Consider the following 27,545-nt stretch of genomic DNA (forward strand, 5'->3'; position numbering starts at 1 on the left):
ATAGTAAAAAAGCTATATATCTTTAAATTAAAATGCCTGAAACAAGCCCTGCCTTTCAAACCCTAAAGAATATTTTGCAAACCAACAAATATGATGACCTCCAAAAGTATTGTTTGTCAAAGGAACTTGAAAATTGTGTAAGGCAAAAATGTGATGTAATCCAATAATCTTTAAAGAATTTTTTTGTAATATTTAATCTAACAGGTAGCGAGTGAAGGTTGGGAAATGATCACACTTTTAATAGAACATTTTAAAAAAAATAAGACAAGCAGAGAAGTTCTACCTATTTTCAGAAAGTTATTTACCAGAATTGCTAAAATAGGAAATTCCAAAGAACTTGTACTTTGTATCTTGGAACAATATGATCCTTTGGTAGAACTTGCTATAGTGGAGTTACTATTTCCTGCATTAGGAGCAGGTATGATCACAACTTGATATATTTTTTAAATAAAAACTAATTATAGACAACATTAACAGTTTCTCAGCACCTGATTGTGTCAGACAAGAAAAACCATTGCTACAACCTGAACATGATATTTTCATCATTGTTATATTACCTTGAAAGCATAAATTTACCAACCAGTGAAAATTTTGAACCTCAAAATAAATGCAGCCAAGGTTTTGAGGAAATGAACAATTCTCGGTATGGGAAATAATTGCAATCAAATTACTAAAACTGTAATAAGTTTTGTTTTAGGTTTATGTTCAACTGTGTGGAAGTTGCTACACCATTGCTACAAATTCAAAGGAAACAGCTTGAAGATAAATTGATAAGCGAAACACATTTAAATGCTGTTAAGCAGGAATTCATGGCTGTAAGACACGAGTAGGGGTGTGCAAAGTAGAGATTCGTATCCAATTTTGCCGTTAACTACTGTGCTTGCTTTATAAATGTAACCAATGCGGCTTGAGGGTTTTTACAGCTGTCCAATTACTTGCAGATAACCTTCGCTTTATTTATAAAGTGTCAATCAAATGTTATCCGCAAGCGGCTAATGTGTAATGCAGGTGCAGAGATTCTGGAATTTCCTTAAAGGCGTTAAGTTGCAAAAGTAGCTTCCTATCGAAAAACGTGTAAAATGTCCTACGAGGTTTCTTTAGGTCAATGCTCAACAAGTTTATGCGAGATTTAGGCCTGTGGCTGTGCCAAACTATTTATCTTCTTTTTAAGAAGTGCAACGTCGGCGTGTTTTCCAGCGATCAATTACTTAACTATAACCATTGTGCCTAATCATTAAGTATCAATCAAATGTTATTGGGTGAGTGGCATAACGTGTAATGCTGACCAGTCAGGTCTATAAATTGCCATTTTTCTGCGTTAAGTTGCAAAAGTAAAGTTCCATTGAAAAACATGCTGGCCTTGAACAATATACTCTACAGGTTTACTCATGGTCAACTTTTGGTCAATATTCAGAGAGGTTTCTCACAGCGTAATTGTTAAGTAATAGCAACTATTAATAGCAGTAGTAACTTTGTATTTTTGCAGCATATTATACAACTGGCTTATTGACATATCATGTTTGTAATAAAGTAAAATTAAAACACAGCAATGTCTTTTAAAACGAACTTTATGAAAGAATTTATGAAGAGTTTATTTTGTTACATTTCACTTACTTTATGGGCAAAAATTAGGTTGGGGCAACAACCTGTTTTTTTATAATGTTTCAAATGTTTTTTATGTAGTTGTGCAAATATTTAAGTAACTGCTTCAAATAGCAGTTGTTTAGAATGCTAATCATTTGGTATTTAAGCATAGATTTATACATATATATATACCCACTTTTGTCACTAAGGGGTATAAATATTTATGAATATTTCACCAAAAAAACTAAACAATTATTTAAAAATAACCGATTATTCTACAATAACTTGGGATTCTACTTTGAACATCCCTAGACACGAGTTTACCTTGGTCAAACAAAATTCTAACATATTTAATTTAAACAGTTTTGCTGCGGGTTGTTGGAAAGAGTTCTTCACCTCAATGTTTCTGTTGAAATAGACACCAGCAAAGTTGAGGAGAAACATTTGACTCATGAATGTGACAGTGCAGCTGGTTTGTAGTATAATATTGTGCAAAACCGAAACTTTTAATTGGTAAAGCTTTATTTTGAAGATGAAAGAAAACCATCTGATGTGGCAGCTTATATTGCATCCCTTTCAATATCACTAACCTCATCATGGAACCTTATTCAAGACATCACCTGGAAGAAATTAATCTCTCTTGAATACAAATCAATAATTGAAAAAGTTGAGCATGGACGGGCATGTTTGCTCTATCTTCTTGCAACTAACCCATCATTAACATGCCTAGTTCCGCAAGTTGGTATTTTTTGTGTTGCTGTTAAACATATATATATAGGTATACTAAATAGGGGATTTAACTGCTTCAATATTTATGTACATATATGCTTCATGTAAAACTTTGTAAGGCAATATTTACAATGTGGCGTTTTAGCATTGTTATAGCGACATAGGTATAACTGTTTAATGAATTTTGTTTTTTGTGAAACAACGTAACAAAGAGCTTTTATCAAACTTAAAAAATGTAGTCTACATTGCGCATTAGCTAAACTGCATCCACACAACTCAAATTATAAACCAACGGTTGGTTTTGCTAAGTTTTGATTCGGTAAAACAATAGGCTTGTTACAAAGTGTCAGTCTTCCTTATTATATGAAGTGACATCACAATGCTCCATACTGAATCATGTGTGTCCTATATCACATTATGTTGTGCCATCTCTGTGTAGTTGTGCTAATTTCTCCAGTCAAACTGGGGTTGGCATTCCAGAGTAATCAAAATTCATAACAATACTAACACTCACGATAGCCACGGACTCCAGCAAAAAGACTGAAATTAGAATAACATCATCGTCAACATAAAGCACAGTTCTGAATAGGGTCTAAAATCGCCCAAAATAATGAAAATCATCGGATTAACAACCTTTTGCCTACCCCATAAGCCCACCCATAGTTTCATTACTAACTCCCTAATATTAATTTCAACCCAAACTTAGGGTGCACAAATGTTAATACCAAAACGGCTGATGCTAGACTGGTAGCTCTAATCATCCCATACTCTCTCCTTAATGTTTTAGGTGTTATTTGCTCCAGGTTCTCAAACTATAAGTCATAAAAAACATAAGAAACATAACATTAGTTTGCAAAACATTTATGCGTTGTTGCATCATTGTCACAATAATTGGTATACACGGGAAGTAAATTGTTCTAGGTTCCCTGTTTCTGAGGTTGTTTATTGTACTGTTAAAGACTTTAACTTTTTGTTAGCAAATAAGAAATATCGTCTTTGCTTAAACCACAATGGGGAATTCATTAGTTTTCACTCTTTTGCTTTACACTTACCATTAAGTTTTCGGCTGTTTGATTTACAGATTTAAAAATAAAGTAAAACCCAGAGAACTTGTATTTGTCTGAGCTTCCACCAAGCTATTAGCTCACAATGTTAATATGTTAGGGTTGAAACAATGCATATAAGTAACAAAAAAGGAATAATTTAGCATCTTTACTATGCTGTCCAAGCTTTTAAGTGTTCAGCAGAAAAGTCTAAATAAAAAGGCACATACACACAGAAAGTATGGAATTGTCTGAAGGACAAGTTTAATGTTTAAATGGTTTTCCAATACCTGCCATAAACTATTTATTACTATTTAATTTTTATTTTCATTTCTGAAACCTGGGTGTCATTATAACACTCCAGGGGGCCAAGAGATAGTTAAAATTTTAACCTCATGTTCAGTTGAAGTCGACTGTTACAAGTTAGTTTATTGTGATATCACAGTTAACCAATTGGAAAAAAAGCTAATAAGATTGCTGCTAATTGTATTATTTATATTTTATGAAGGGTGCATAACCCCAAAAGGGTTGAGAACCACTTGTTTAAAGCAATATTTAGTAGGATTTTGAACGTAAGTCCTTTTGAAATGAAGTAAGTCCAAGTCAAGTCCGTCATAAAAATAAAACCTTTACTGAACTAGTAGAAAATTATGAGCAATAACTCAAGTAAAAGATATCATAAACGCAACATATAGTAATCAATTTGGTTTACATGCAAAACTAAAGATAAATAACACAATTATAAGAATGCTCGACTGAAGTCACGTCATTGACTTAAGTCATTTCTAGCGTTAAAAGACTAATTATAATACCACAATATCAGGGTTAAGATTTCGCACTCACCTGCTTGCCAATTCTAGTGCAATTTGCCCACAATAAAATTCCAATTAAGTTATAAAAGAAAACCCCAAAACTATTTCAGGTAACCAAAGGATTCTATTGACCCCAGATAAGAACCCCTGCTTTGGAGGGTTCTACACCATGATAGCATTTTTAATAACAATCTGTGTTAATGTAACCTAAGTAATTGTGTTAGTCAGGTGCAGATTCAAAGCAGTACAAGCTTGGTTGCAGTTATACCCACTTTTGTAAGATAGTTTTGGGTGGAGTTGTGTGTAGGAACAGGGTGCAGCAATGCTGTGTTATTCCTTGACTTATCTCCTTTTAAAATATATAGCTCAGTTTGTAGAATGGCCGACCTTTATGGCGGAGGTTGTGTATTTACACATCACCTTAAGCCAGGTGGGAAACGTTGATAGCAAGGGGGATTTGCTGATGCAGCTTTAATATGCATGGCTGGAATAAAATTTTTGCTGAAATTTTTGCAGCTGAAATAACATTGTTTCTTAAATTTACATAGATAAAAATGATTTACTATCCTAAAAACCGTAAGCGCGACAGAATTTTTGTGCATTAAGGGTTTACGCAACTGATCGCATTTTATGGGGATTTGACACGAAGTGCACGCCAAAAGCCATCTCTTAAAGTGCAACTGCACTGAATATTAATACAGGCCTAACTTTTTAACCTGGAATTGTGCTAGATTTCCAAGCCTTTCCTTGCTTGTTCGAAAATCCTTAATTGAATGAATGATTCAGGTTTTCCCTAAACATAATTATACTGAACATATAATAATTCTACCAAACAAATTCTTAGATAAATTGCTCGCTTAGAATCTAAAATATATGATTTTTTCTGAAGGTTATTGATGCCAAGTTTGCATTTATTTACCACTTACCATCCATTTGTCTACTGATGAAATCTAATAATCCATTGATTGTTCATAAAGGTAATCTGTTGTACTGTTTTCTGTTTAACAGAGGTTACATGTTGTTTGTGACTTTAAATAGGTCTGCAGCTATGTAGATTTGTTGTCAACCGCCTTGAGCCACTAAGTTTAATAAGCAGAGTTATAGAGGACCATCTGAAAATAAATGGAATGAAAACACCATCAAAAACCTTACTACAAGTTGCTATCAGGGTTGCTACAAATTGTCAGTCAAAAACACTTCGCCAAAGAGCAGCTCAGTTTCTCACATGGTATTCTATACTTTAAGTTACCTGACAATTAGTTTCCTATATAAATAACATTTTTGGATTTGTTCAGTTTTATGGAAAAATTTGTATGGAATGACCGTTTTAGTTTGTTACATTGGCTTCTTGAAACAGAAAATCATGCTGGTGTTGTTGGATACATGATTACCTATGTGAAGGACAAATTGTCAGAGCTGTTGCAGGTGGGAATCATAAACCTAGTTAAATTACCATAAATGTAAAATGCACTAATTGTATTTCTAATTAGTGTTTGTGCAAAATTGTTCATTTGTAAAGTGAAATGCAAAGTTGATCCTGATCATGTTTTTATTAAAAACTGTTTTAGTGTTCTCTTAATACTGTACAGTTTATAGGTAACACAAGCAGGGTGACCAGTTGCAAAAATTAAAAAATGCCAAACTTTCTCAAAACAGGCCGAATATAAAAACAACCAAAGTTTTCAGCTAGCAATTTAACAACATCATCAATTTTTTTTAATGATAACATTAGTGAACAAAAATTTTAATTTAGCAATTGTAATAAATTATTTATATTTATTAAAAAATACTTAGAACCAAAGTTTAATTAAGCATTTATACTACTTTATCTATGTTTGGTCTGGTTGCCCAAAATATATAACATTAAATTTGAATCACAGCAACATGTCTTCTATGAACCTAAAAACACCTTCTAAAAGTTGTGTCTTATCCTGTTTCTTGGTTTTGTCTTTATTGCTTTAAGTAAAGAAAATATTATTTTATTGACTGCTTTTCTAATGATAACAAAAGTTAAAGCATGTAAAGCCAAATCTTTGAAAAATGGATGCTGTGATATGCATAACCAAAACTTTTCAGTGTTATTAACTGGCATTCCCTCTGCTTTAAAAACTATTTCATTTTCCAAAGTTGATTTGATTTAAAATACATTTTGGACTATTTTTTGTTAGATTTTTAAATATGGGTTGTGCAGATGGCAACTTTTTTTTTATTGTACTGCGACTTACACCAACATTTGATAGCACCTACCCTAAATCTTAACTACCCCGGGAGCTCTATCCAAACCTTTATCTCGAATAAACTTTTCACATTCTTCCATAAACTTGACTCCAAAATCTGTATTTTATTGATAATTCACTAGAATATTATACAACGCTTCCCCTTACAAGCCGTCTTGTTTAATACATTGTTTGAAATGGTAGTGGAGCAACCCTACCTTGATCAGGGTCTACATTAGAATTCATGATTTCAAATAACTTCTTAGATGCATCACATTGAATAGTTCATTTGGTAAACCATTTTAGAACGTCTAAGTGAAGAAAAGCAATATTACAGGGTAGCACATTTATCTTATGTTTAATGCAAGAGCCAGAAAAGTGACAAATGCATGTGATTTATACACTTTGGTGAAACAGCTTGTAATCTTGTCCAACTCAAATTGTGACATCCTAACATAACAAATGCACCATCACAAGCAAAGCCTTAATTGGCTTAAAACTGCTTCTGCATTACTTTTAAATAAAGGAACCAATCCTAACAGCTTAGTGTTTATATCTTGCTTTCACTAAAGTAACACATCAAAACACTTAAATAATTTTGTACAGAAATGTCAGCAGATTTATCTACTATAAGAGCCAACTACTTATTTTGATATCTTCTTCCATGTTTTCTTTAAGGCAGGGCTTATAACATTTGTAATCGGACCTACTCATTTCTATGAGGTGACATGTTTTCCCAAACACTTCCACTGCCCTGTTAAGAAACTATTTCCTCAAGGTGATTTTCTGATTTTAAGAGGCATTGCTGCAGCTAAAAGGAGTTTTGCTTTTTTGACGCCATTATCTAACTCAGGGTGGTCCAAACCTATGCCCGCGGGCCACATGTGGCCCGCAACAACTGTTGAACTATTGCAATGTGTACCTTAAGGGTTTACTGAAAGAAAAATAAGTGACCAACAAACAGCAAGCATGTTCGAATTGTTTGGTTATAATTACATATTTTCGATAAATAAACCAGTTTACTATCGCTCATCAACTTCGGATCCAGGGGGCGTCAAGAACTCCTAATTTTTGGTATGTGGAACCGCTTTGAAAGTCGCAGTACGTCCTATATGAAACTTTTTATAACGGCTGATTTACGAACTTATAATTTATAGTTGCTTTTTTTGTTTTCCGTCTTTTTAATATGGACAAAACATAAAAAGTATGACCATATATTAATAATATTTTTGCAAGATAAAATATATCGCGCTTCTGAAAAGCACTGTTTTACAAGTTTTCACTGCAACTAAAGGCTAACACCCTGACCTTTTCCATGTTTGATCTAGTTGAAAAAACATTCTACGCTTATCAAATGCAGTCTTCTAAATTAAGAGTTTTGTTAAATACGCAATTTTTTCGCACTTTGCGTGCATCATTTGGGCACAAGTTCGACGAAAAGAGCAAGTTTATGGAGCTTATATGTCATCCAACGTAACTCTTTGACGATCCTTTGTGGTGTCATTTTTTAATATTTCATGCCCCGACCAAACAAAAATTTTTGATCCGCCCCTGGCACGCAGTGTAGCACTTTTTCCGCGATGCTGTCAACCTTGGACCACCCTGATCTAACTTATTAAATTTTGGTGTACTGAATTTGTATTAACTGTTGATCTTGCTTTGGAACATGTTTTTTATGCTTTACTGTTTTTTCGTGGTCAGCTATGTCACTAAGCTTTCCAATCAAAGTACAATGACCAAAAGCTCTAAAAATGCCCTGTCATTTTTTAGGCTTTGTAAATAAATTTAAAAAAATTGTATATAAGAAAACTTGTTAGACCAATTTAGTTACACTGTGACTTAGGAAAACGTCAGAAACCAATGATCTCACATAAAAGTAATGGGCGACTTTATGCTAAAAAGGCCTGTCTTAAACACATAAACAGGTGTTGCATGCCACATGTTACATTTGTCTGATCTAAATCTTTAAGATAAGAAAGCACAACACCATTTTAATTTTCGGATTATATGGTTAAACAAGTTGTTTAAAAAACAAAGCCAATAGGAAAGAAGGATCCATGACTTCATCGCCTTTTTGGCAATATGTAATAATTTTTTTTCTTTTTAAAGGATTCCAAATGCTATCCAGAAAACATATTTTTAAAATCTAAAACTTTTAATGACATGTTGTGGATTTGCTTGAGGTTACCACTTGCCTCAGAAACTGACCTTCTTGTGGAGTACGATCGAATTATGTCAAGCCTGAATCTTTTGCGCTTTGTTTTTATATGTGACACCAAAAATCAGGTAAGTGGTAATATTGTGATCAGTGGCCTGCATTGCAGTAACACAGGAGCAAGATATGTGGACATTAAAACATTGCAATGAACGTATTATAATAATGGTCTTGAGCAAGCAAAATGCCCAAGGCTTTAGAATTAAATACTTTGGACAAATGACTTCGTCTAAACTTAAATCATTGTAATAACTTGGGTTTGAAATTAGGTGTTTTCATTAAATATTTTTTAATAAAATTGAGTTATTTATTTCAATTTTTGCATGTAAAACTATTCGCTTGTTATATATAGCGTTTTTGTTATTTTTAGTTGATTACTGCTCACAATCAGAGAGTTTACCAAATTTTATAATTTAGTGTTTATTTTTATGTCAATTACATAACTTGAAAATGACATATTTAACACTGCCAAAGGATTATCATAAAGTGGGCATGTTTGGATGTTCTATACCAAGACACTATTCCTAATAGTTAAGACATATTTCAACTACTTGATCATATTGATTCCCTGGAATCTCATTTAAAGAACACCTATCTGAAAATATTTAATATTAGATTTTTTTACAAAATAATCAATTAGGTTTTAAATGATTAATCTTTTTTTAATCCAGACGCAGATATGGCAAAAAACAAAGGAGATTAGAAAACTGTTTCTCGATCCTGTAAGGACAGACATTAATCTTTCCAGAATGCATTTCCGTGATGAACTAAAAAAACAATCGCTTGCACAAAAAGGTTTTGTTTCATTCTTGAATATAAGTAATTTAAACGAGTATGCAAAATGGACTTTGTTGTAGGAAAATCTGGTGATGGAATCGTTGAACCTGAATTTACAATAAATGGTTTAGGCCTGACGCATCTTTCCCCTGGTGATAGGACTCAGGTAAATAAAGTTAATCAATGTGCAATATCGTGTCATGTGGAATTGAGAAGACATGAATGCAAGGTTGTGGTATACCACTCTTTGGGTTCTTTTAATCCTAAAGGTCGGGCATGGGGAACCACTGACCCATGGCTCATCACATGGGGGCGCAAACGACTTGTTTTGATTTATTTAATATTAAGTTTTGCTTACACTGAGGAGTCTAGAGACCTCCCATTTGTCCACGGAATGTTTAATATCCGGTGCACATTTATTAGCACCAAGCCGGTCAAGCGCTTTTCGCCGCAGATCGCTAACGTTTTAATTAGCCTCAATCTCGTTAGACCGTACATATTAGTAAACGGTAGGACTAAGTATCACAACCAATGTTTTTTTAGGGTGTATTAATGAACTGAAACGGTCTCTAAAATTTCTTTCTCTGTCTCTAGAAATATTTCCTAATTTTGTCATACGCGCGTTGTACGATTCTTTTACGCGTTTTCCGATGCAAATTTCGCCACCGTAATTTCCTTAAGCGCAATCAAACTGAATTTCTTGAGAACTGACTTCTGCGGTTTAGCGCACGTGTTAAACTAAGCATGACATCTATCTAATATAGGCTTACGTGTTTTAAGACATCTTGTTACGTCATAACTTTGTGAGCGCGACTTAAAAAAAATATTGTTGCCAAGTTGGTAAGACTTTTTGTTCAGTGGCTTCTTGTAGTTTAATCACGCTATTAGGACGAGTTTGCAAAATATCGCGTTTATTACCACGTAGTGCAACTTTTAAGGGCGATATATTAAACAGTGTGTTTATCCGCGCAAAATTTGGGGCAGTAATTGTTTAAAAAAATATATATTTATAGGGTTAACAAAATGTAAATTTGCTTCGGAATTTTAGTGTACGAAGCGGTATTTAATTTACATCACCACGACAACGCCGGTAGTTCTTCATCTAGGTATTTATATGAAACATATTCTAGGTCTCAACTGCTAATATGGAATTTTAGCGTGTTGTCACTCGAGCTAATTTAAAAACACTTAGTTATAACGCTTTTGGTCGTATTTCCCGTGTTAGTCATCCAATCGTTTACCTCGCGCAATTCCGACTTTGTTGAAAAACATGTACCGCTGCCTGTTTAACATTATTATAAAGGTCATCTTCATAAAAGTAATCTTTATTGTGAACAGTGCCTTTAAAGCTATATATTATGTACGTACTCGGGAGAGGTTGTTTTACTACCTAAAAACATATCGAATTTATTATTTTTTTCCTTTAGATGTTACAAAGTGCCATCCACAGTTTTGATATGATGGAATCAGTTTGTGCAAGAGTTGAAGAACTAATCGACAATCGGTCAACTTAAGAGATTGTGGTTAATATTTATCGGACCGTAACAAGCTCGTCACAGCGCCACAAGAAATCCGTACAAACAGTTCATAACGGTGCGAATACGGAAGGTTAACAATTATGGAAAGCGAGTGTTCCACATAGAAGCCTTTCGTTTGACTAGTTGTTATTGTGATATGCAACGAAGTCCGGTGAACTCGGCCTTGCATAGGATTGAACGGGATAATAGCCGTTGATGTCCAAACCGTCTTCATGTATCAGAAATCGTGGGTCCTGTTCAAGCTCGTACTCGTTTTGCAAGTAACTAAAAAAGAGTCGCGATTCTTATTCACTATGACGAAAGTTCTGCATAGGCTAAATCCGATTAACAAACCTTGGCTGTTGCATCATGCGAGCCGCTATTTCACTGCGGAGAATTTCTTCATCAATATATTCTTGATTTAAACCACCATTTTCAATAAGAACCTCATCGTCGAAGTCTGATAGTAAAATTTGTATGTTTTAACTTTAACCTAAAATAAAATTCGAAGCCTAATCAAATTACTTGGTTCATAAAGGAGCATTCCGTCATCATGCAGGTAGGGAGGAAGATCGTCATACATGTTTTCAGCGTCGTCCTGCTGTTGGCTTTCAACCATCTCAATCCACTGAGAGTTGTGCCAACGGAACTTTTCCTGCTGAATGCGCTTAGCCCAGTCGCTGTCGTATTCCTGATAAGAAAATAAACGGTGGTCGGCAACGTTGGGTCTAATACCTTTATCCGCATACAAAAAACTATGCCGTTTAATTTACTGTTGTTTAAAAATCTTTTACTGTTTGTTTAAAAAAAATAATGTTTGGCATGTCCGGGACAGGCTCAAATCAATATCGTCAATCTGGGAGTGACAATTAGGATATGTTTGAATAATCTCTCTAATTTGACAAACGTGTTTTGCTGTGATTTTCACTTTACCAAATCGCGCTTTGACCGAGGAATTCTCTCGATATAGCTAAATTGTTTACGTACTTCCATATCGCCGGGAGAAGCATCCGCCTTACTATAATTAGCCAATAAAAATACCTTGGGTTTTTCCTCCTTTGCAAATCGAATTTGCTTTACTTCACGTGTTTACTCACTATAACTCTTACCATAATTATATCCAAAGTGTTATCACAGACTTTACGTATCTCGGAATTTCGATCATGCATCAAATCGATGAGGTATGCAGGAACCTATCGAAAAATTATTTGAAACCATACTAGCATATAGATTTCACAATACAACGAACTTTACCTGGGTTTTAGAAATTATAACATTTCTCGTTTCTTCGTGCCAAATCATCTGATAAAAAACATAAGCGATCTGTAGAACCAACTCGTCATCTTCTTGCTTGGCTTTAAAAACAAGGCATGGCATGAATGTTGTAATATGAGTGTTTCAAGCTTACAGGGGGGGGGGGTGAAACAGGGGCGTAGTCAGAAAATCAAAAACGGGGGTCCTGAATTTTTAACTTTGGGAATTCCCCTATTTTCATCTGACGTTGATGAATAATGACGTCATAAAACAGTGGCAGTATGACGTCATAGAATGGTAATTGCAAGACGTGATAAAAAACGTCCAGCAAAAGCGACCACGTGCGTCGTCGACAATCCTGTCAGGCGCCAGCTGCGAAATCACGGTGTGCAATCGTTAACTTCAGGCAAAATGAGCGCTAAATTACAAGCACGTCTTTCACCACCTGCAATACTAAATGAAGATATATTGGGGATAATCTTCGCCTGCTCTTTGATATTATCGATTCCTCCGATTTTTTGCCAAATTCCGAGTTCCATACTATCTTTGGACATTTACAAAGCGTTTGACATTGTTGGTTGGGATTTTATTTACGCAGCATTAGGAAATTTAGGCTTCGGACATAACCTAATAAACTGGATAAAATGTTGTTATGCGGAACCTACCTGTAAAATAACCAACAACAACGTGTCCGGCAAGGAGACCCATTATCTCCGACGCTTTTTTTGCTATGTATCGAATGTCTAGCAACGGCGTTGCGAAAAGACGAATTTGTAGGAATACAACTGAATAACGACGAGTTTAAAGTATCTCTACTTGCTGATGATACGTTAGTCTTTTTAAGAGGCGAACAGAAAGATTTCGAACGAATATTTGGTGTGCTAGATAAATTTGGAGACATGTCCGGACGTAAAATTAATATGCAAAAATCGCTTGCATTCCATGTAGGAGCCAATCGCTCTTCGACAGAAAAACCTTACGCGAACAAGGCCTCGAGTGGCCAGAACACTCATTTAAGTACTTAGGTGTAAAAATTGCACTAAAAAACCCAAAGGAACTGTTTCCGCTTATCTTTGGTGAAGTTGTATCCTAAAAAGCTTAGTGATTCCCACACTAATTTACAAAATTAGTGTTCCTCCGGTCAACCTGCCCGAAGCATGGATGCGTAAATTAAAACGAAATTATTTCAGTTTATATGAGGGTCTAGGTGGGAGAGAGTTAAGCGAACAAAAATATGCGCAAATACCGAACACGGAGGAGCAAGTATGTTGGACGTTGCCGCATATATTATGTCGCTGAATATTAAATGGGTGTCAAAACTTTTTGACGACGAGTACAATGCACCGTGGAAAACGCTTGAAAATGGCGTTTAACAGACAAAGAACTCGCATCGAGGCAATGTGCTAAACTAATACCTTTACGCACTTCTAGAAAGGCAATATTAGACTGTAGGAAGTATATGACAATAACACAATTGCAAACACTCAAGGCCCGTCCTTTATGGGTAAACAAAAACGTCCGACTCAAGACAGAAACGTTTTATGCAAAGCCACTTATCAATGCGGGAGTTTTGACCACAATGATCTACTAAACGACTCGGGACACTATATGACCTATGACCAACTGGCAGTTAAGTACAAATTCCACCCAACCAATATAGATTTTAAAAGCTTTATTAAAATGATCGCTGCTCTCCCACCTGAGTGGAACCACTCCACGGCAGGATCTCCACCCGATACTAAACTAGTCAACACTTTAAGGCAGATACTTCAGGTATATAACTCATCAAAAACTTTATACAATGAGATAAAAACATACACTACTGATCGTCCCCATAAAGAACAACGCAAGTGGGAACGGGATTTAAATCTGGTACCGAACACAACTCCTTGGGACAGGTTATATGAAAACACTCGTAAAGCCACAATTGAAACTAAACTGCGATCCTTTCAAATTAAACTTAATCTTCGTGCGTTTGTGAACAATGATGCGCTATTCTCTTTTGATATAACTGAAACCAACCGGTGTGTTTTTTGCAATTTAAATGTTGAAACAATTTCTCATGTGTTTTTCTATTGCGAACATGTTGTAAAGTTTTGGAAAGAAGTCACTGCTTGGATTTCAGCAAAACTTTTTATATCCCTACAAACCGTTCCAGTAACTGTTCTGTTCGGTACTGTAAATGAGGATGATTTGCTAAACTTTACTGATTTGTGATTTATCGATGTAAATACGCCAAAACTTTTCCTTCTTTATTAATGTTTAAGAACATGGTAAAAACAGTGAAAAAATCAGAATACCATATTGCGCTAGGAAATAAGAATCTTGCTGCTTTTCGAGTTAAATTGTCCAGTCTGTAAACGCATACCTGTCGCTTCTTATTAAGTGCTATCCATCTTTTATCTCTCGTGCGTCATTTTCTTCCGCCGTGCAACTTATTATTGCGTAATAATAAAAAATAACTAAATAAAAAATACTAAACGAAGATCGTTTTTTCTTGGTGTTATTATGCCACGATTAGCGTAACATCTGCGCCGAGCTGTGTGCCAAGTCAGCTAAATTACAAGCTGCGGTTGAGGGGAAATAAGTTGTGTCCATTGCACACTTAACACGTGGTCTTAGACTTAGAGTATGCTTAAAGAGCATAATTTTGCGTTAACCATCATTACTTAAAAATGGAGACTTTGAAACGCGCACGACAGTCACCATTATACCTCCTTTTAAGAATCTGCTTCAGTTAAACAAATGTCGATGTTACACCAACATCGGGTATTAGCGCAGAGACCGAACAGCGAGGAACATACTGCGCCTAACTCGACATTTTTTAGCGAGAAAAAAACAAAGAAGGTTGGACTTAGCGTTGTCAATTGTCGAATACACACTTGCTAATCAGTCAACCTAAACAAATAACGAAAGAGAAAAACTATCCAGCGTTTACGGTCGACCAAACAAGAGACGAAAAACGGCGTTTTTTCGCTCGATTTTGGGTTTCGCATTAGATTAAGACGCGCGACCCAATTACTTGAAAAGCAGGCTTTAAACAGTTTGTTAAACCATGACAAAAACGAACAAAAAACGATAATATCACTTACAAAAAGGGGGGTAAGAACTCCCGCCCCCTGGATACGCCACTGGGGGCAATGGGTAATGTATAATATTTTCAACCTTTATAAGTAATACATATTACACTTATAAATAATACTAATAATCGCATTTTGAAATTCCAGGGGGGGCAAGTGCCCCCCCCTTGCGGGCGCCCATGCTTACAGGTTGGCCTACAGTCAGTCCTGCAATACGTCCGACTAAAGCAGCAAAATTCCGCATGAACTAACAAATCTAAGAACGCAGATTTAATTAGTGTGAGTTAAATCGTGAATTCAGTCGGTCAGGAGTGTAGAGAGTTTCTTCTACAAAGTTTATCTTCAGTATGAAAATATTCTGATACACTTCTCTTCAATAACATACTTGGTGGCCTATTTATTTTTAGAAGATTTCGTCCCAAAAGGACTTCTGAGGAAAACAGTTGAATATCGAACTATCCGCAGTATCGTCATCTCTTTATGTGAAAAATATTTCCAATGCGAGCATTATGATCGTCTTTCATTAAATTATCTTTATTTTGCCTTGATTACTGCTAAATAACATGCGCAAAACAATGTTGATGGACGCAGCAAATTAGTTACAAACTCTTTATCACACTAAACTCGTCTTTTCTTTCATCAAACGATTAATATTTTGAACAGGCACCTAGCGTTCTATTCTAGTCATTTATAAATTAGTATGGTCTTACGTTCAGATTTAAATTCGTTTCTTTTCTACTCCTCGTGGTGGAGTACATTTTTCCAGAATTGTTGTTTATTTACAATTATTCTATTTGTTTTGTTTTTTAGAATTTGCAAAAATCTTAGACGTAATTCAAACGGGGCTAAAAAGGTATTTACGGTCAAAAATTCCACAGTTAACCGCCATATAAAACAACCATGGTTACCGTTTAATAGATTGATGAGGTCTTTAATTATTTCCGACTCTGCTAAAACAGCAGCACAATTGCCATCAATGGAAACAGTCCCTAGAAGAATCACAGCAGCAAGAACGAGGTCATCCTCGGCTTCATCTAACACATTAAACAATTAGATTTTATAAGTGAATAATTATTCCATTACACAAATCAAAGCTTTTTTACCTGGCTTAAGAACCTTCTGAATAAAAGGAATTAGCTTGCATTCATGCAATATTTGTTCGAAGTTAATATTGGGTAGATTAATATTGGCCAAAGTTCCCACACATTCCAGCACCAGGTCATCGTTTTTTTCTTTTTTTATATTATTAGCAAATTTTCCAATAAAATTCTGATGAAAAAACATTGCAATTTTGTAATTTAAAGCTGTTTTATTGTAGCTATCCTGTTAATTACCTAACACATAATTCAGCCAAAAATGTCATATTATTTTATGAAAATCACCACAAATAGGTTTTTAGTTGGTCCAGTATGATCTGACATGTTGCGGATCATCTTTAGGAGTAAAACATCTTTGTATTTGAATGCTCTTTTTACAAGATAGGTCAGCGCCATACCTTTCTGACATTCACATATCATCTACACCATAAAAAGAAAAATAGAGGTAAAATATATAATTTGGAGCAGCATATATTATTTTGACAGCTAGGTACATTTTAACAAACATTTGCATACAAAATTATAATTATGCAAACATGTGCCTATTAGTTAAAAAAACAAGACATTTCAAATAATGCAATTTAGCAATAATAAATACAGCTAAACCTACATTAAATGATATGTGTATTACCTTCAGCAATAAAATTGACTTACTTGAGTGTTTCGCTTTTTTGTTGCAATATTGATACAAAGTGATGCCTGTTCAATAGGTATGGCACCTTCTGGAGCATTAAATACCATATCCAACAACTAGAAAAAATAGAGCCACAGCATTGCAAATTAGAGTTTAAGTTCATTAATATAAACATGTATACCTGTGGAATACAATCTGTGTATGAAAACATTGATCTTGCTTTATCATCTAAACTGAGTTGATAGAGCAGGTTGAGAGAAATAGTACTATGAGCTTCATTTGGCGATCCTAACAATGTTAATTAGGTATATATGAAACAACCACTGAATACGGAAGTTGGTGTGCTAAGATCAGTGCTCCGAAACCAGTGTGCAGCAGGGTAAAAATACTTTTTTTAAAGGCACTGTCTTTCCTTATATTAAAAATGTTTTTTTTTTACCTAAGGAAAACTCAACTACCAATCGATTGGCAGGTCAAAACAATATTCTACAACATGGTTTCCAACCTTTGTACACAAGTGGAACCAGAAAGATATTATCCATAGCTCAAAACCAAGTAAAATAATAGTCATTTTTGTTATTATTCGCATCGGTTCGCAGTATTTTTTTTTCTTGGTTAACGTTTAACAAATCTATCTTGTTTGTCAAAATTTTGCACCTTCAGGGCATACATGTTTATAAACATTGTATTAGTTCTTGACTGCATTGTATATTTTTGTTGGGGTCAAGTGTTCGACTGTAAACCTACCAAGTTTATACTAAAACGATGATAGATAAATGGAAAAATATGCAGTGCAACAGAGAGCGAAGTGACATTCTATTATTAAATGCATTCCAGGAAAAAAATTGACTGATTTTATTTCTTGATCTTCTCATTTTGCAGTTTTTATGGCTCTCTTAAAAAGTCTCAACTAGCTCAAAATCATAGCACTTGCCTCGATTACCCTCCATGGTGTAGATCAGAGGATATAAACATAACATTAAAAAAAAACTCGAAAATTATATTTTGCGTGTTTAAGCCTAAATTGTCTTTCGGAACACCTACCAAGAACAAAAAAATAAGGGTATTGAACCATGTAGTTTTAATTCTTTAAAATTGATTAAATTTCTTTGGTTTACTTAAAGCAAGCAAACAATGATTTTGAAAACTTATGTGATTGGTTAGCTATACCACAAACAGCTTAAACAACATGCTAGTGTAACTTCTGGGTATAAAACAAATGCAAAATAAGTTTTAAATAAATAAAAATTTACCATGCTTATCAAACTATTATTCTAAATTAGCTTACAACTAGTATTTTTAAACCAGTGGTGGGGAACCACTGATATATTTTTTAAATAACCCAATAATAACAGGATAAAACTAACTTACGGAGCATGTTAGCTACCCGAGGCAGAAACCCAGCATTCATCATCTTTTGTCGCAGTTGGGTGTCAAAGGATAAATTGAGCAAAAGAAGCATTGCAAGCCCCATTAAATCAGCACTTTCACAAGGAACAAAAGGAACCAGCAACGATATAATGTTCATGTTTGCCTTAATAAATCAAGTTTAATTAAAAAACTAAGATTTTTGTCTCTTTCTCTGGGATGACAAAATCACTGACCAGCAATATGCATTACATTTTTGATGACCAACTTTCCTCTCAAATATACAAAAATATGATAAAACATCACGAAAGAATAACGGTTTATTAAATTATTGTTATACGTGGGGCTGAGGAGCCAATGTAACAAGCATTCAGCAAAATTTCGCATTTAATTAACATGCAATAAATGTCTCACCTACGCAATAAATTGTTTGCCATCCCCGCTATATGTTAACTTAGAAGACTAGTTCTAAACCAGGGTTCAATCTAACTCTTAGGTTTGCTAAAGCTCCTTCAGGAAATGGCCCAAATATCCTTTAAAACAGGGCTTCCCAAACTTTTTCGCTCGCGACCCCTTTCAATCTCCTAAAATTTTTCGCGACCCTTCACGGTTAAAATGATAAACAGTGCGAAATATGCATTTGTGATAATTATTGAAAGGCAGAAACTGAAAACAAGCTACAGATGCTCAAAGCTTACTACATTACGATTACACGATGGTATAAACCAAACTATCTAACAACCTATTCTTGAGATTAAAGTAGTTGCAAAAACTGGGTGCAACCCCAGGTTCCAGCAAATGGTGCGAACTAGCTGAATCCCATCACTGCTATATAACAGCCACATTGAAAAGCAGCGTTTTTTACTTGTACTTATGACGTAGCAATTCAATTTTCAGACAAACAATCACAAAAGAAAAAACAATAATTATAAAAAATTAACACAATGTATAACTTTTACTTGAGAACTTAACCATTGTACATTATGAAAAAAACAAACACGTGAGCTACTTGGATCTCAAAATTCGGTGTATCAGATAAGATGCAAAAATCTGTTGACAGTAACGAGTAATGCTGCTAACCGGTTCGCTGATCTCATAAAATTTCGTGGGACGGTTCTACAGAACCGGTGCGAACCGGCTGAATCCCACCACTGGAACTAGTGTTTTCTTTTATGACAAACGCGATTCATGATATATGTGTACTTATTCTAAACAAAATAAATCTACTTTGCTATTACAAACACTTTGTGATTACTAGGGATGCTCAAAGTAGAATATCGAATCCTTGGATTCGAATCCAGATGGGATTCGAATCCAATTCTGCCGTTTATTTCGGGTAATTGGAACCGATATAATTTAATGTTTTACCGCCGATTGTCGCGCCTAATTGCACAAACGCGTGTGGTAAGTTGGCCTGTCGCCGCGGCGACCAATCTATAGTGCTTGCTTTAAATGTAACCTCGTAGTGCAGTGTCAGCGTTTTTTCGGGCGACCAATTAACGTTCGTCTAATAATTAAGTGTCAATCAAGCGTTATTGGGCGAGCGACTAACGTGTAATGTCTGGTGTGGAGTTCGCAAATTCCCTAAATGTGTTAAGTTGCAAAATAACATAGCGTTGCAAAACGTGCTGGCCGTCCACAAAATGCGCTATGGGGTTACTTAAGGTCAACTTTAGGCCAATATTCAGTGAAGTTATGCAGTTATGCACAACGTAATTGTCAAGAATTCGTTATGTCAATAATAACTTTGTATTCTTTGCAGTACATCATTTGACTGCATAACAGATCATGTTAGTCAAAAGAGATTTTTTTTATAATGTACACGTGTTAGCAAATTGTTTGTGGCCCTGTAGGGTAGATTAAGATTAATCCCTTCCCCAAACAAAATTGAGGATAAATAATTTAATAAAAATATACTAGGATTCGCTATTCTGGATTCGTTATTCTAGATTCGAAACCTATTATTCTAGAATACCTTGGGATTCTACTTTGAACATCCCTAGTGATTACCACAGAACCTGTGTTTGCATCAGGTAAACCCTACAATTTTATAGTTGAATTCTTTAAAAAAGTTACAATCAAGATTATTTAAAACTCAAATCACAAAACAACTCTTAAAAAATTTACAACATTTAAATCCAATATAAGTATTTGACCGGTTAAATAAAGTGTGGTCAATTGACCGTATTTGACCGGTCAATTGACCGGTCAATTGACAGGCTTGCCAACCCTAGTTTAAACTGTGTTTTTAGTAACATTGCTAGCCTCCCGACCCGCAGAGTTATTGCGTCATAAACCGAGTTGACGAAACAAAAAGTTATGCATCCAGCTGTGCCACGTGATAACGTTCGTCCGCTGTCAATTACGAAGTCCCACTATTTAGTAACAGAGCTCAACCTATTTACGTAGAATATGTTTTGCGTAACTACACCAGTTTTAGCAACCGTGTTTCGAATTAAACTTCTGAAAACTTGGTATACCCTCTGCGACCCCTGAAGTTCGTTACGCGACCCCGCAAGGGGTCGCGACCCCCAGTTTGGGAAGCCCTGCTTTAAAACATTAACACACAGCCTAATTAAATTTATTTCAATTTTTTTGAATTTCGCATTTAATTAACATGCATTAAATGTCTCGCCTACGCAATAAATTGTTTTCCATCCCCGCTATATGTTAACTTAGAAGACTGGTTCTAAACCAGGGTTCAATCTAACTTTTAGGTTTGCTAAAGCTCCTTCAGGAAATGGCCCAAATATCCTTTAAAACATTAACACACAGCCTAATTAAATTTATTTCAATTTTTGGCCCAGCACAATGTTAGTTACTAGCCCTTAGTTTGAGACTGACTATTGGTATAATTTTGTTATCGACTCATGTCTTTAAAGGCTCGATTCTCACAACTGATCACAGAAATACTTTTGTCAACGCGAGTTTGGTAGGTTAACAAAGGTTATTAACAACTGACTTATAGAAACTGTTGTTTTTGTGGTTTGTTTGTAAAATCAGAGAGTCACTTAGTCTTCAGACTTAATCCTACATCGAATTGAAAACACTTAATTTGAATAAATTAATTATATTTTACCACCGCAAACTTATAACATCTAAAGAATCCCAATCATTTTGGTTAGTGTAGTTTTTGTAAAATGTTTAATAATAAGTGATACACTACCCAAAGAAAAAAATGTGTTGGCCATACTAATTTTGCCTCAGAGGTTGCTGTTTTGGGGTATAGACATATGGGAAATAGATAAAACATGACCTTTAACACCTACCATTTCATCTTTATTTTCCATAAATATGCTTAGTTTTTTTAAGAATGATAGGATGAGAATAAGAAGGTCAGTGTTTTTTCGAATTTCAAGTGCCTTCATTAGAATCTTAACAATGCCACGGTTCTTCATCTTAGCCTCAACTTTAATATCTTCCGCCAAATTAAGCAACAGATAAAATGCAACTAAAATAAAAAAAAATAATAATTTACTAATTCTAGTTTCTTATGCAAAGTAAAAAATGATTAATAAAGTAACATTTTTTAATTTTGAGTTATAGATTTAAAAGAATTCTATTGTTTTTACCTCGCAATAATTGATTTTGCTTTTTAATAAGACCTTGATATTTCTTTTGTGCCTTCTCAAATTCCTTTTCAGCACTTTCACTTGGGTGGTCTTTGAGGGTCTGCTTACGTTTTTCAACATCCTCTTTCCAAGTTTCATGTTGTATAAGCTCATGTTCAGCTATGGTCATTGAAAGTGCCCCAATCTATTATTTCACAACGATTTTTCAAGGTAATAGTAATATGTTTAATGAAATACAATAACATTCCATTACAAACATTTATTTTGTACTTGCCTTGTAATGTGCAATTATATGGTGGAATTGGGCAAAGGCAGAAAAACAAAAGAAAATATACATAATGTTTGTAGAAAGTTCAACACTTTTTCTCCAATCTTCTCGCAACACTCTAGTTAATGCACCAAGCACTGTGTCTGCAATTAAAAACATTCATAAAAAGCATGTGAAAGTATAGCCCAAACAGAAAAGTCAACTCAATACATAACAACAAGAACTATTGATTAATATATATATATATATATATTTTAACTTTATTTTAACAAATTTTGACTAAAAAGGAATGCATTAATTTAAACAATGTATTGTTATATGAAGTACTTCGTTTATATTTTTTGCATATCAAAAAAAAAAAGCTATAAAAAAGAAAAAATACACTGCTAATACTGCTCCATGCACTTGTCCAAATCTAAGATAAAAAAATAAACCTAATTTTGGTGGCTCATGTATACTTTGTATTAGCTCAATAAAGAAATAATACAGTTAAAATGTTGCTAGATGTTATTGAAAACACCACTTCAATAAACTTTTAAAGTGACTGATAATTCGAAACCAATCACAAACCAACCAAATCTGTTGATCGAAGATGCAAGCAAGGCAGGCTAAAAAAACAACTGGGACTGTCACTCTAACTAGGGCGATTTTTTTTGTTGACTAAAAAAGTAAGAAATTTTTACCTATTAGAAATACGTTGAGTTGTTTGAAGTACTGCATTAGTGTCTAGGCATCGTCAACCACATGTTTTACTGATTACCGGTCAAACACAAATCAGTTATTTTTTATGGTTTGTGCAAAACTTTTAAAAATGCTTAGTTGATATTTTTGTCATTTTAAAAAGACAAACAATTATTAAAAGGCCAAAGAAAAATTTTCAATACATTTGTCCAAATCAGAGATAAACAATTAACCTAATATGATAACCAGGCCTGGGCGGTTAATTCTCTAAGCTTGCATACACCGTAGGCCAGGGGTCGGCAACCTTTCTTATGTAGTGTGCCAGTTTATGAATAATGTCAAAATATCAACAACTTGCATGCCAAACATTCTCTTTGTTTGGTTTTGCACTGGTAACCAGGACTGTGGAGTCGGTTGAGAACAACCTGAGTTCGACAACGACCAAATGTGCAATTTCATCGAGTCCCAAGACAGACTCAGACTGTACAACCTGTATTGCATGGTAAATGTGCCACCATATTCTATTCCACCTTAACAATTTGCAGTTATCAGTTTCGAAATGCGGTACTGCGCATCGCACACATCAAACTCAGGTAGTTTTACCTAGTCTTACTCGAGTCCGATTCCGCAGCCTTGCCGTGATCTCACGTCTAAATTACGAATGATCTGAAATCTAATTTATGTATCTTGGGAGACGCCATCAAACCTAATTTCATAAGTTAAATTCTGTTAAGATACCCTAACCCTGCTGTAAAAAAAACGAACTAAAAACAATACTTTGCCCCTATTTTGGAATATACTTTGACGCTTTTCAGCCGATACCTAGAAGTCTTAACTATTAGTTTCGCTTTTAGCTTGGTTTCTCAGTCGCAAAAAACACACCCGTTTACTTTTAATGTAGAACGCTCTGCTTTTACGCAGTAAACATCACGTCAATTTTTTTTTGCGACGTAATACATACGGTTAGTCATAAACAACAAGTTTAACGCCCAGAAAAAAAGTGTTAAAAACAACAGTTAAGACACTAATTTGTGACAGGAATTTGAAATGTGTGCAACCATTTAGTTAGCTAGTGTTAGTGATGTAATGGTTGCACTTTCTTAAGGTGGTATAACATGCGCGTTAAATCATTTGGCGTGCCCTGAAAAATCGGCACGCATGCTAGAGGTTGCCGACCCCTGCCGTAGGCCTATATTGCTCTTTAATGAAGCTATACAATGCAGTTAAAATGTCATTGAATACAAATCAAAACTATTTGTTTTAATTTTGTAAATGATTCATGTGCATTTTTAATCAATTTTAACATGAAATACTTTTGACAAAATTCTGACTTTTTTTGACAAGTCAGAAAATAATCGCCCTAATGATAACACCATTGCTTGCTACCATTGACGCAAAGTTTGAGGTATGTGTCAAGAACATTCCTAATGAAAACTTGGGGTGCTCAGACCCCCTAAAACAGGGGTTCCTAACCTGTGGTGCGCATACCACTAGTGGTACGCGAAGGGTGTTCAGGTGGTATGCGAGTAGCTTCCGTTTTTTCACAATACCCTGGATTCACAACTTTTATATTTTGTTTATCTGGTTTTGTTTACGTAAAAAAAATTCCCCTGAAGCCTATTCTTATTGTTACGTAACTATTCCTGTTGTTTCGAAAAACAACGCGATCTTCAAAGTATAGGACATGTTAATTGTCTGCAAGGAGCACAGTTGCTTTGTGAAGCCGTACAACACAGTGGGACAGTGGGCGTTATTTATGTCAAATAATTGCTCTTAATAGAAGCTTAAGCTACAAATATCGTTAAATATGCCTCTAGCTGTAAGCAAAACTGGATAACAATGATTTGATTGAATTAGTAGTTTAGTAAGGAGTGGTACGAGAATGTAAAAAGGTTGGGAATCCCTGGCCTAAAACAATGACAAATCTTCTGCAAAATACTTCATATTTATGTTGATGCGTATGATTTGAGGTAATATTTCCACATAAATTCTGACAACTTTTTTTTACTTGAATTAAAACAAGAAAGCATATTTAGCTAAAAATTTTTAGTGTCGCTTTCATAAGCAAAACTCGGCTTGTATACTTCTTGCATCCAGTTAGTACAAGAAACTTAAGTGGGATCGATAGGATTTTTTTTTGGCCCAGTTTCAAGTTGATGAATATTTTCCTTCCGGCCTTATGCACAACTCAACATAACCTGTACCAGATTGTTCAGGCTGAACATAGCTTAAGACACTTGTAAAAAGTGGCAAATATATATAAATTGGGCTCAATATAAGTGAAAAATGTTTGCAGTTACTTTTTTGAAGTTGCAAAAAATACAGTTTTTTTTATACCAATCGCCTGGTGTCCGGCCCCTAGATCAGCATTAATTATAAGAGATTGTTTTGACTAAACATAGCTCAAGTCGCTCGTAAAAAGTAGCATATAGAAATAAAATGGGCCCAATAACTGCAAAATGAACAAAAATAAATAGATTAGACCTTAAATCGCAAAATCATGAACTATATTTTTGAGTTACTTAACTAGACATGTGTAGTTTTAAAAATAAGATAGAACAGCATTAAAGCTAAATTAACAACCCAATGTTAAGGCAAATATTGTAGCAGAGCTTGCATTACCCGGTTTACAACCACTAATCTTAACCCTCAATCGTAAGGTGTATATTTATATTATAATCTAAAAATATTTGCACTTTCACCAATCGATCATACTCATCTAAGATGAATATAATTATACAAATCTGATTGACACACAGAGATGGTTTTAGAAACATTTGAACAAAATGCCTGATTCTGTTTTTTTTTTTAACTTTACTTCGTTAGTTGTATTTTTTAGGTATATATTTATAAAACAAAGAAGATCATTATTAACATACTGTGCTGAATTAACTCCTCAATATTGTCTGGATTTCTTGTTAATTGCAAAAGTAGAGCAGATGCTTTAATTTTAGAAGGAACTCCCTCATACAGCAGCTCAACATATTCATCAATGTTGTTTACGCTAGCCAGTTCACCATCAAGCAAGGCCGTGTCATTCATACAGTCTGGAGTTGGGTCCAGCAAACCACGGAGGGGTTTTTTTGTCAGAGATTTTTCATTTGGTACTGAAATAAATTAAAAAGTTGCACTGCATTAAAGTGAATTAAGTTGTTCTGTTGATTAGAAAATATTTTGTTCATTTTGATTTCATCTTTTGTATTGTTAACAAGAATTAAAATTCATCAAATGTCTGGGTGTTTCTTTCTTAATAATGAAGTTTGGTAGGTGAAAAAAAAATAAACAAAGTTCAATTGAAATAACTTAAGAAACCTACATTTGGCTACTTCTTTCCTGTTCTGCAAATAATATAACAGCTGTTCAACTTCAGGAAGTTTAGCAGGATGAATCAGCTTGCATTGCTCCAGAATTTCTTGAGCAAGAGCTGATATATCAGTGCTACCGTTTAAGCTCTGGAGGCGAATTCTGCAGCATATAAAAAAGTAAATATAAAATTGTTTCACACAAATAATCTTGTTGCATTATTAAAATTGTTGTAAACACAGAAAAAATTATTAAAAATGTCATAACAATACAAAAATTTACAGGGTTTTATCATCTTTCCATTTTACCTAAACATAGCAAAATATTTTGAACACTACATGTAGTAACAGTAATTAGTTTGGAAATCATATCTAAAAAAATAATTTGTCAAACATTTACATCAAAAAAGTTAGTTGCATACTATCCTGTCACCACCTTTGCTTCCCTGTCTATCAATGCAAGAAGTAAAATATGAAAAAAAGTTAAACAACCAAAAATCGTTAAGACTTGATATCTACACATTTCACATTTCATGACTGGGTGTAACTGATGTGTCCTTCATATCACTGATGATGGCATGAGCATTTGCCGAAACGTTTGGATAATAAAGCATGTCGCTTTTTATGTCTATTTGGGCCGTTATTTTCACCATTAATCATATCATTGTGTTTTGGTATATATACCAGCTACTGCCAATTTGTAAAAATTATAATATACAGTATGCATCTATATTTGCACATTTGTCACTAAAATATATTGTACATCAAATTACTAGCTAGGTATGTAGTTGCTTTAAAACTGTTTGCTGCTCTTAACATTTTTTGCACTTTCTAAAATTCTTGATAATAATTAATATAGCTTGAAAAATATGTCCAAATAACTTCAACAATTTTCTTCCAACCACTATCTTACACTTTCTTAATCTTTCCTTTAGCTGAAACACCACAGAGCTTTTCTTCATCATAGTTACAGTCAGAAAAATAGCAACAAATAATAATTGATTTCTCTGTGGGATGAACATCAAGCTGATAACAGTTGTAAACTCTGTACCTGTAATAAAAGTCAAATGTTTGTTAACTTACACTTTTTGACATTCTTTTTTTTCACCCAACATCGGATCTCCCATTTCACCAAGGATTGTTGCTTCCACTTCATAATTTACAATGATGGCTTTCTCTGTTGGGTGTACATCAATGTTGCCACCTTTTACCTTACTGTTTTATAAAAAAAATATAAAAAACATAATTCTTTTCTCTTTAGAATTATAATTTATGTTATCCATTGGATATTATTATGTGTAAATCTGTTGAGCATTAAAAAAAAAAATTATATTTATCTGTGCGTATATGCATTTGGAATTGGATGTTGGTGTTACGCCCCACCACGACTTGTGTA

General features: G+C 34.4%; 2 protein-coding genes across 2 annotated transcripts in view; one reads left to right on the forward strand and one right to left on the reverse strand.

Moving 5' to 3' along the window:
* Positions 1 to 11,675, forward strand: LOC146148536 (glomulin-like). The gene is made up of 13 exons (XM_083387035.1): positions 1 to 137; positions 205 to 418; positions 478 to 643; positions 698 to 815; positions 1,948 to 2,056; positions 2,117 to 2,322; positions 5,058 to 5,145; positions 5,207 to 5,396; positions 5,464 to 5,593; positions 8,494 to 8,670; positions 9,271 to 9,394; positions 9,457 to 9,542; positions 10,804 to 11,675. Exons 1-13 carry the CDS (start codon positions 33 to 35, stop codon positions 10,888 to 10,890), a joined length of 1,800 nt encoding a protein of 599 aa, XP_083243161.1. The 5' UTR covers positions 1 to 32; the 3' UTR covers positions 10,891 to 11,675.
* LOC146148537 (kinesin-associated protein 3-like) overlaps positions 8,271 to 27,545 on the reverse strand; it is a 27,447-nt gene continuing 8,172 nt past the window's right edge. Inside the window, exons 2-18 of the mRNA XM_083387034.1 lie at positions 27,233 to 27,364; positions 26,164 to 26,312; positions 25,727 to 25,954; positions 22,173 to 22,309; positions 21,899 to 22,082; positions 21,596 to 21,777; positions 18,330 to 18,492; positions 17,140 to 17,246; positions 16,979 to 17,074; positions 16,610 to 16,744; positions 16,331 to 16,496; positions 16,136 to 16,261; positions 12,148 to 12,248; positions 12,003 to 12,086; positions 11,419 to 11,584; positions 11,248 to 11,353; positions 8,271 to 11,178 (exon numbers count right to left, since the gene is read on the reverse strand). Of these exons, the coding sequence (XP_083243160.1) occupies positions 11,034 to 11,178; positions 11,248 to 11,353; positions 11,419 to 11,584; positions 12,003 to 12,086; positions 12,148 to 12,248; positions 16,136 to 16,261; positions 16,331 to 16,496; positions 16,610 to 16,744; positions 16,979 to 17,074; positions 17,140 to 17,246; positions 18,330 to 18,492; positions 21,596 to 21,777; positions 21,899 to 22,082; positions 22,173 to 22,309; positions 25,727 to 25,954; positions 26,164 to 26,312; positions 27,233 to 27,364 (2,407 nt within the window). The 3' untranslated portion in view covers positions 8,271 to 11,033. The remainder of the gene's footprint in view (positions 11,179 to 11,247; positions 11,354 to 11,418; positions 11,585 to 12,002; positions 12,087 to 12,147; positions 12,249 to 16,135; positions 16,262 to 16,330; positions 16,497 to 16,609; positions 16,745 to 16,978; positions 17,075 to 17,139; positions 17,247 to 18,329; positions 18,493 to 21,595; positions 21,778 to 21,898; positions 22,083 to 22,172; positions 22,310 to 25,726; positions 25,955 to 26,163; positions 26,313 to 27,232; positions 27,365 to 27,545) is intronic.

Source organism: Ascidiella aspersa, chromosome 4 (genome assembly GCF_963924565.1).
Source record: "Ascidiella aspersa chromosome 4, kaAscAspe10.2, whole genome shotgun sequence".
Lineage (NCBI taxonomy): Eukaryota > Metazoa > Chordata > Ascidiacea > Phlebobranchia > Ascidiidae > Ascidiella > Ascidiella aspersa.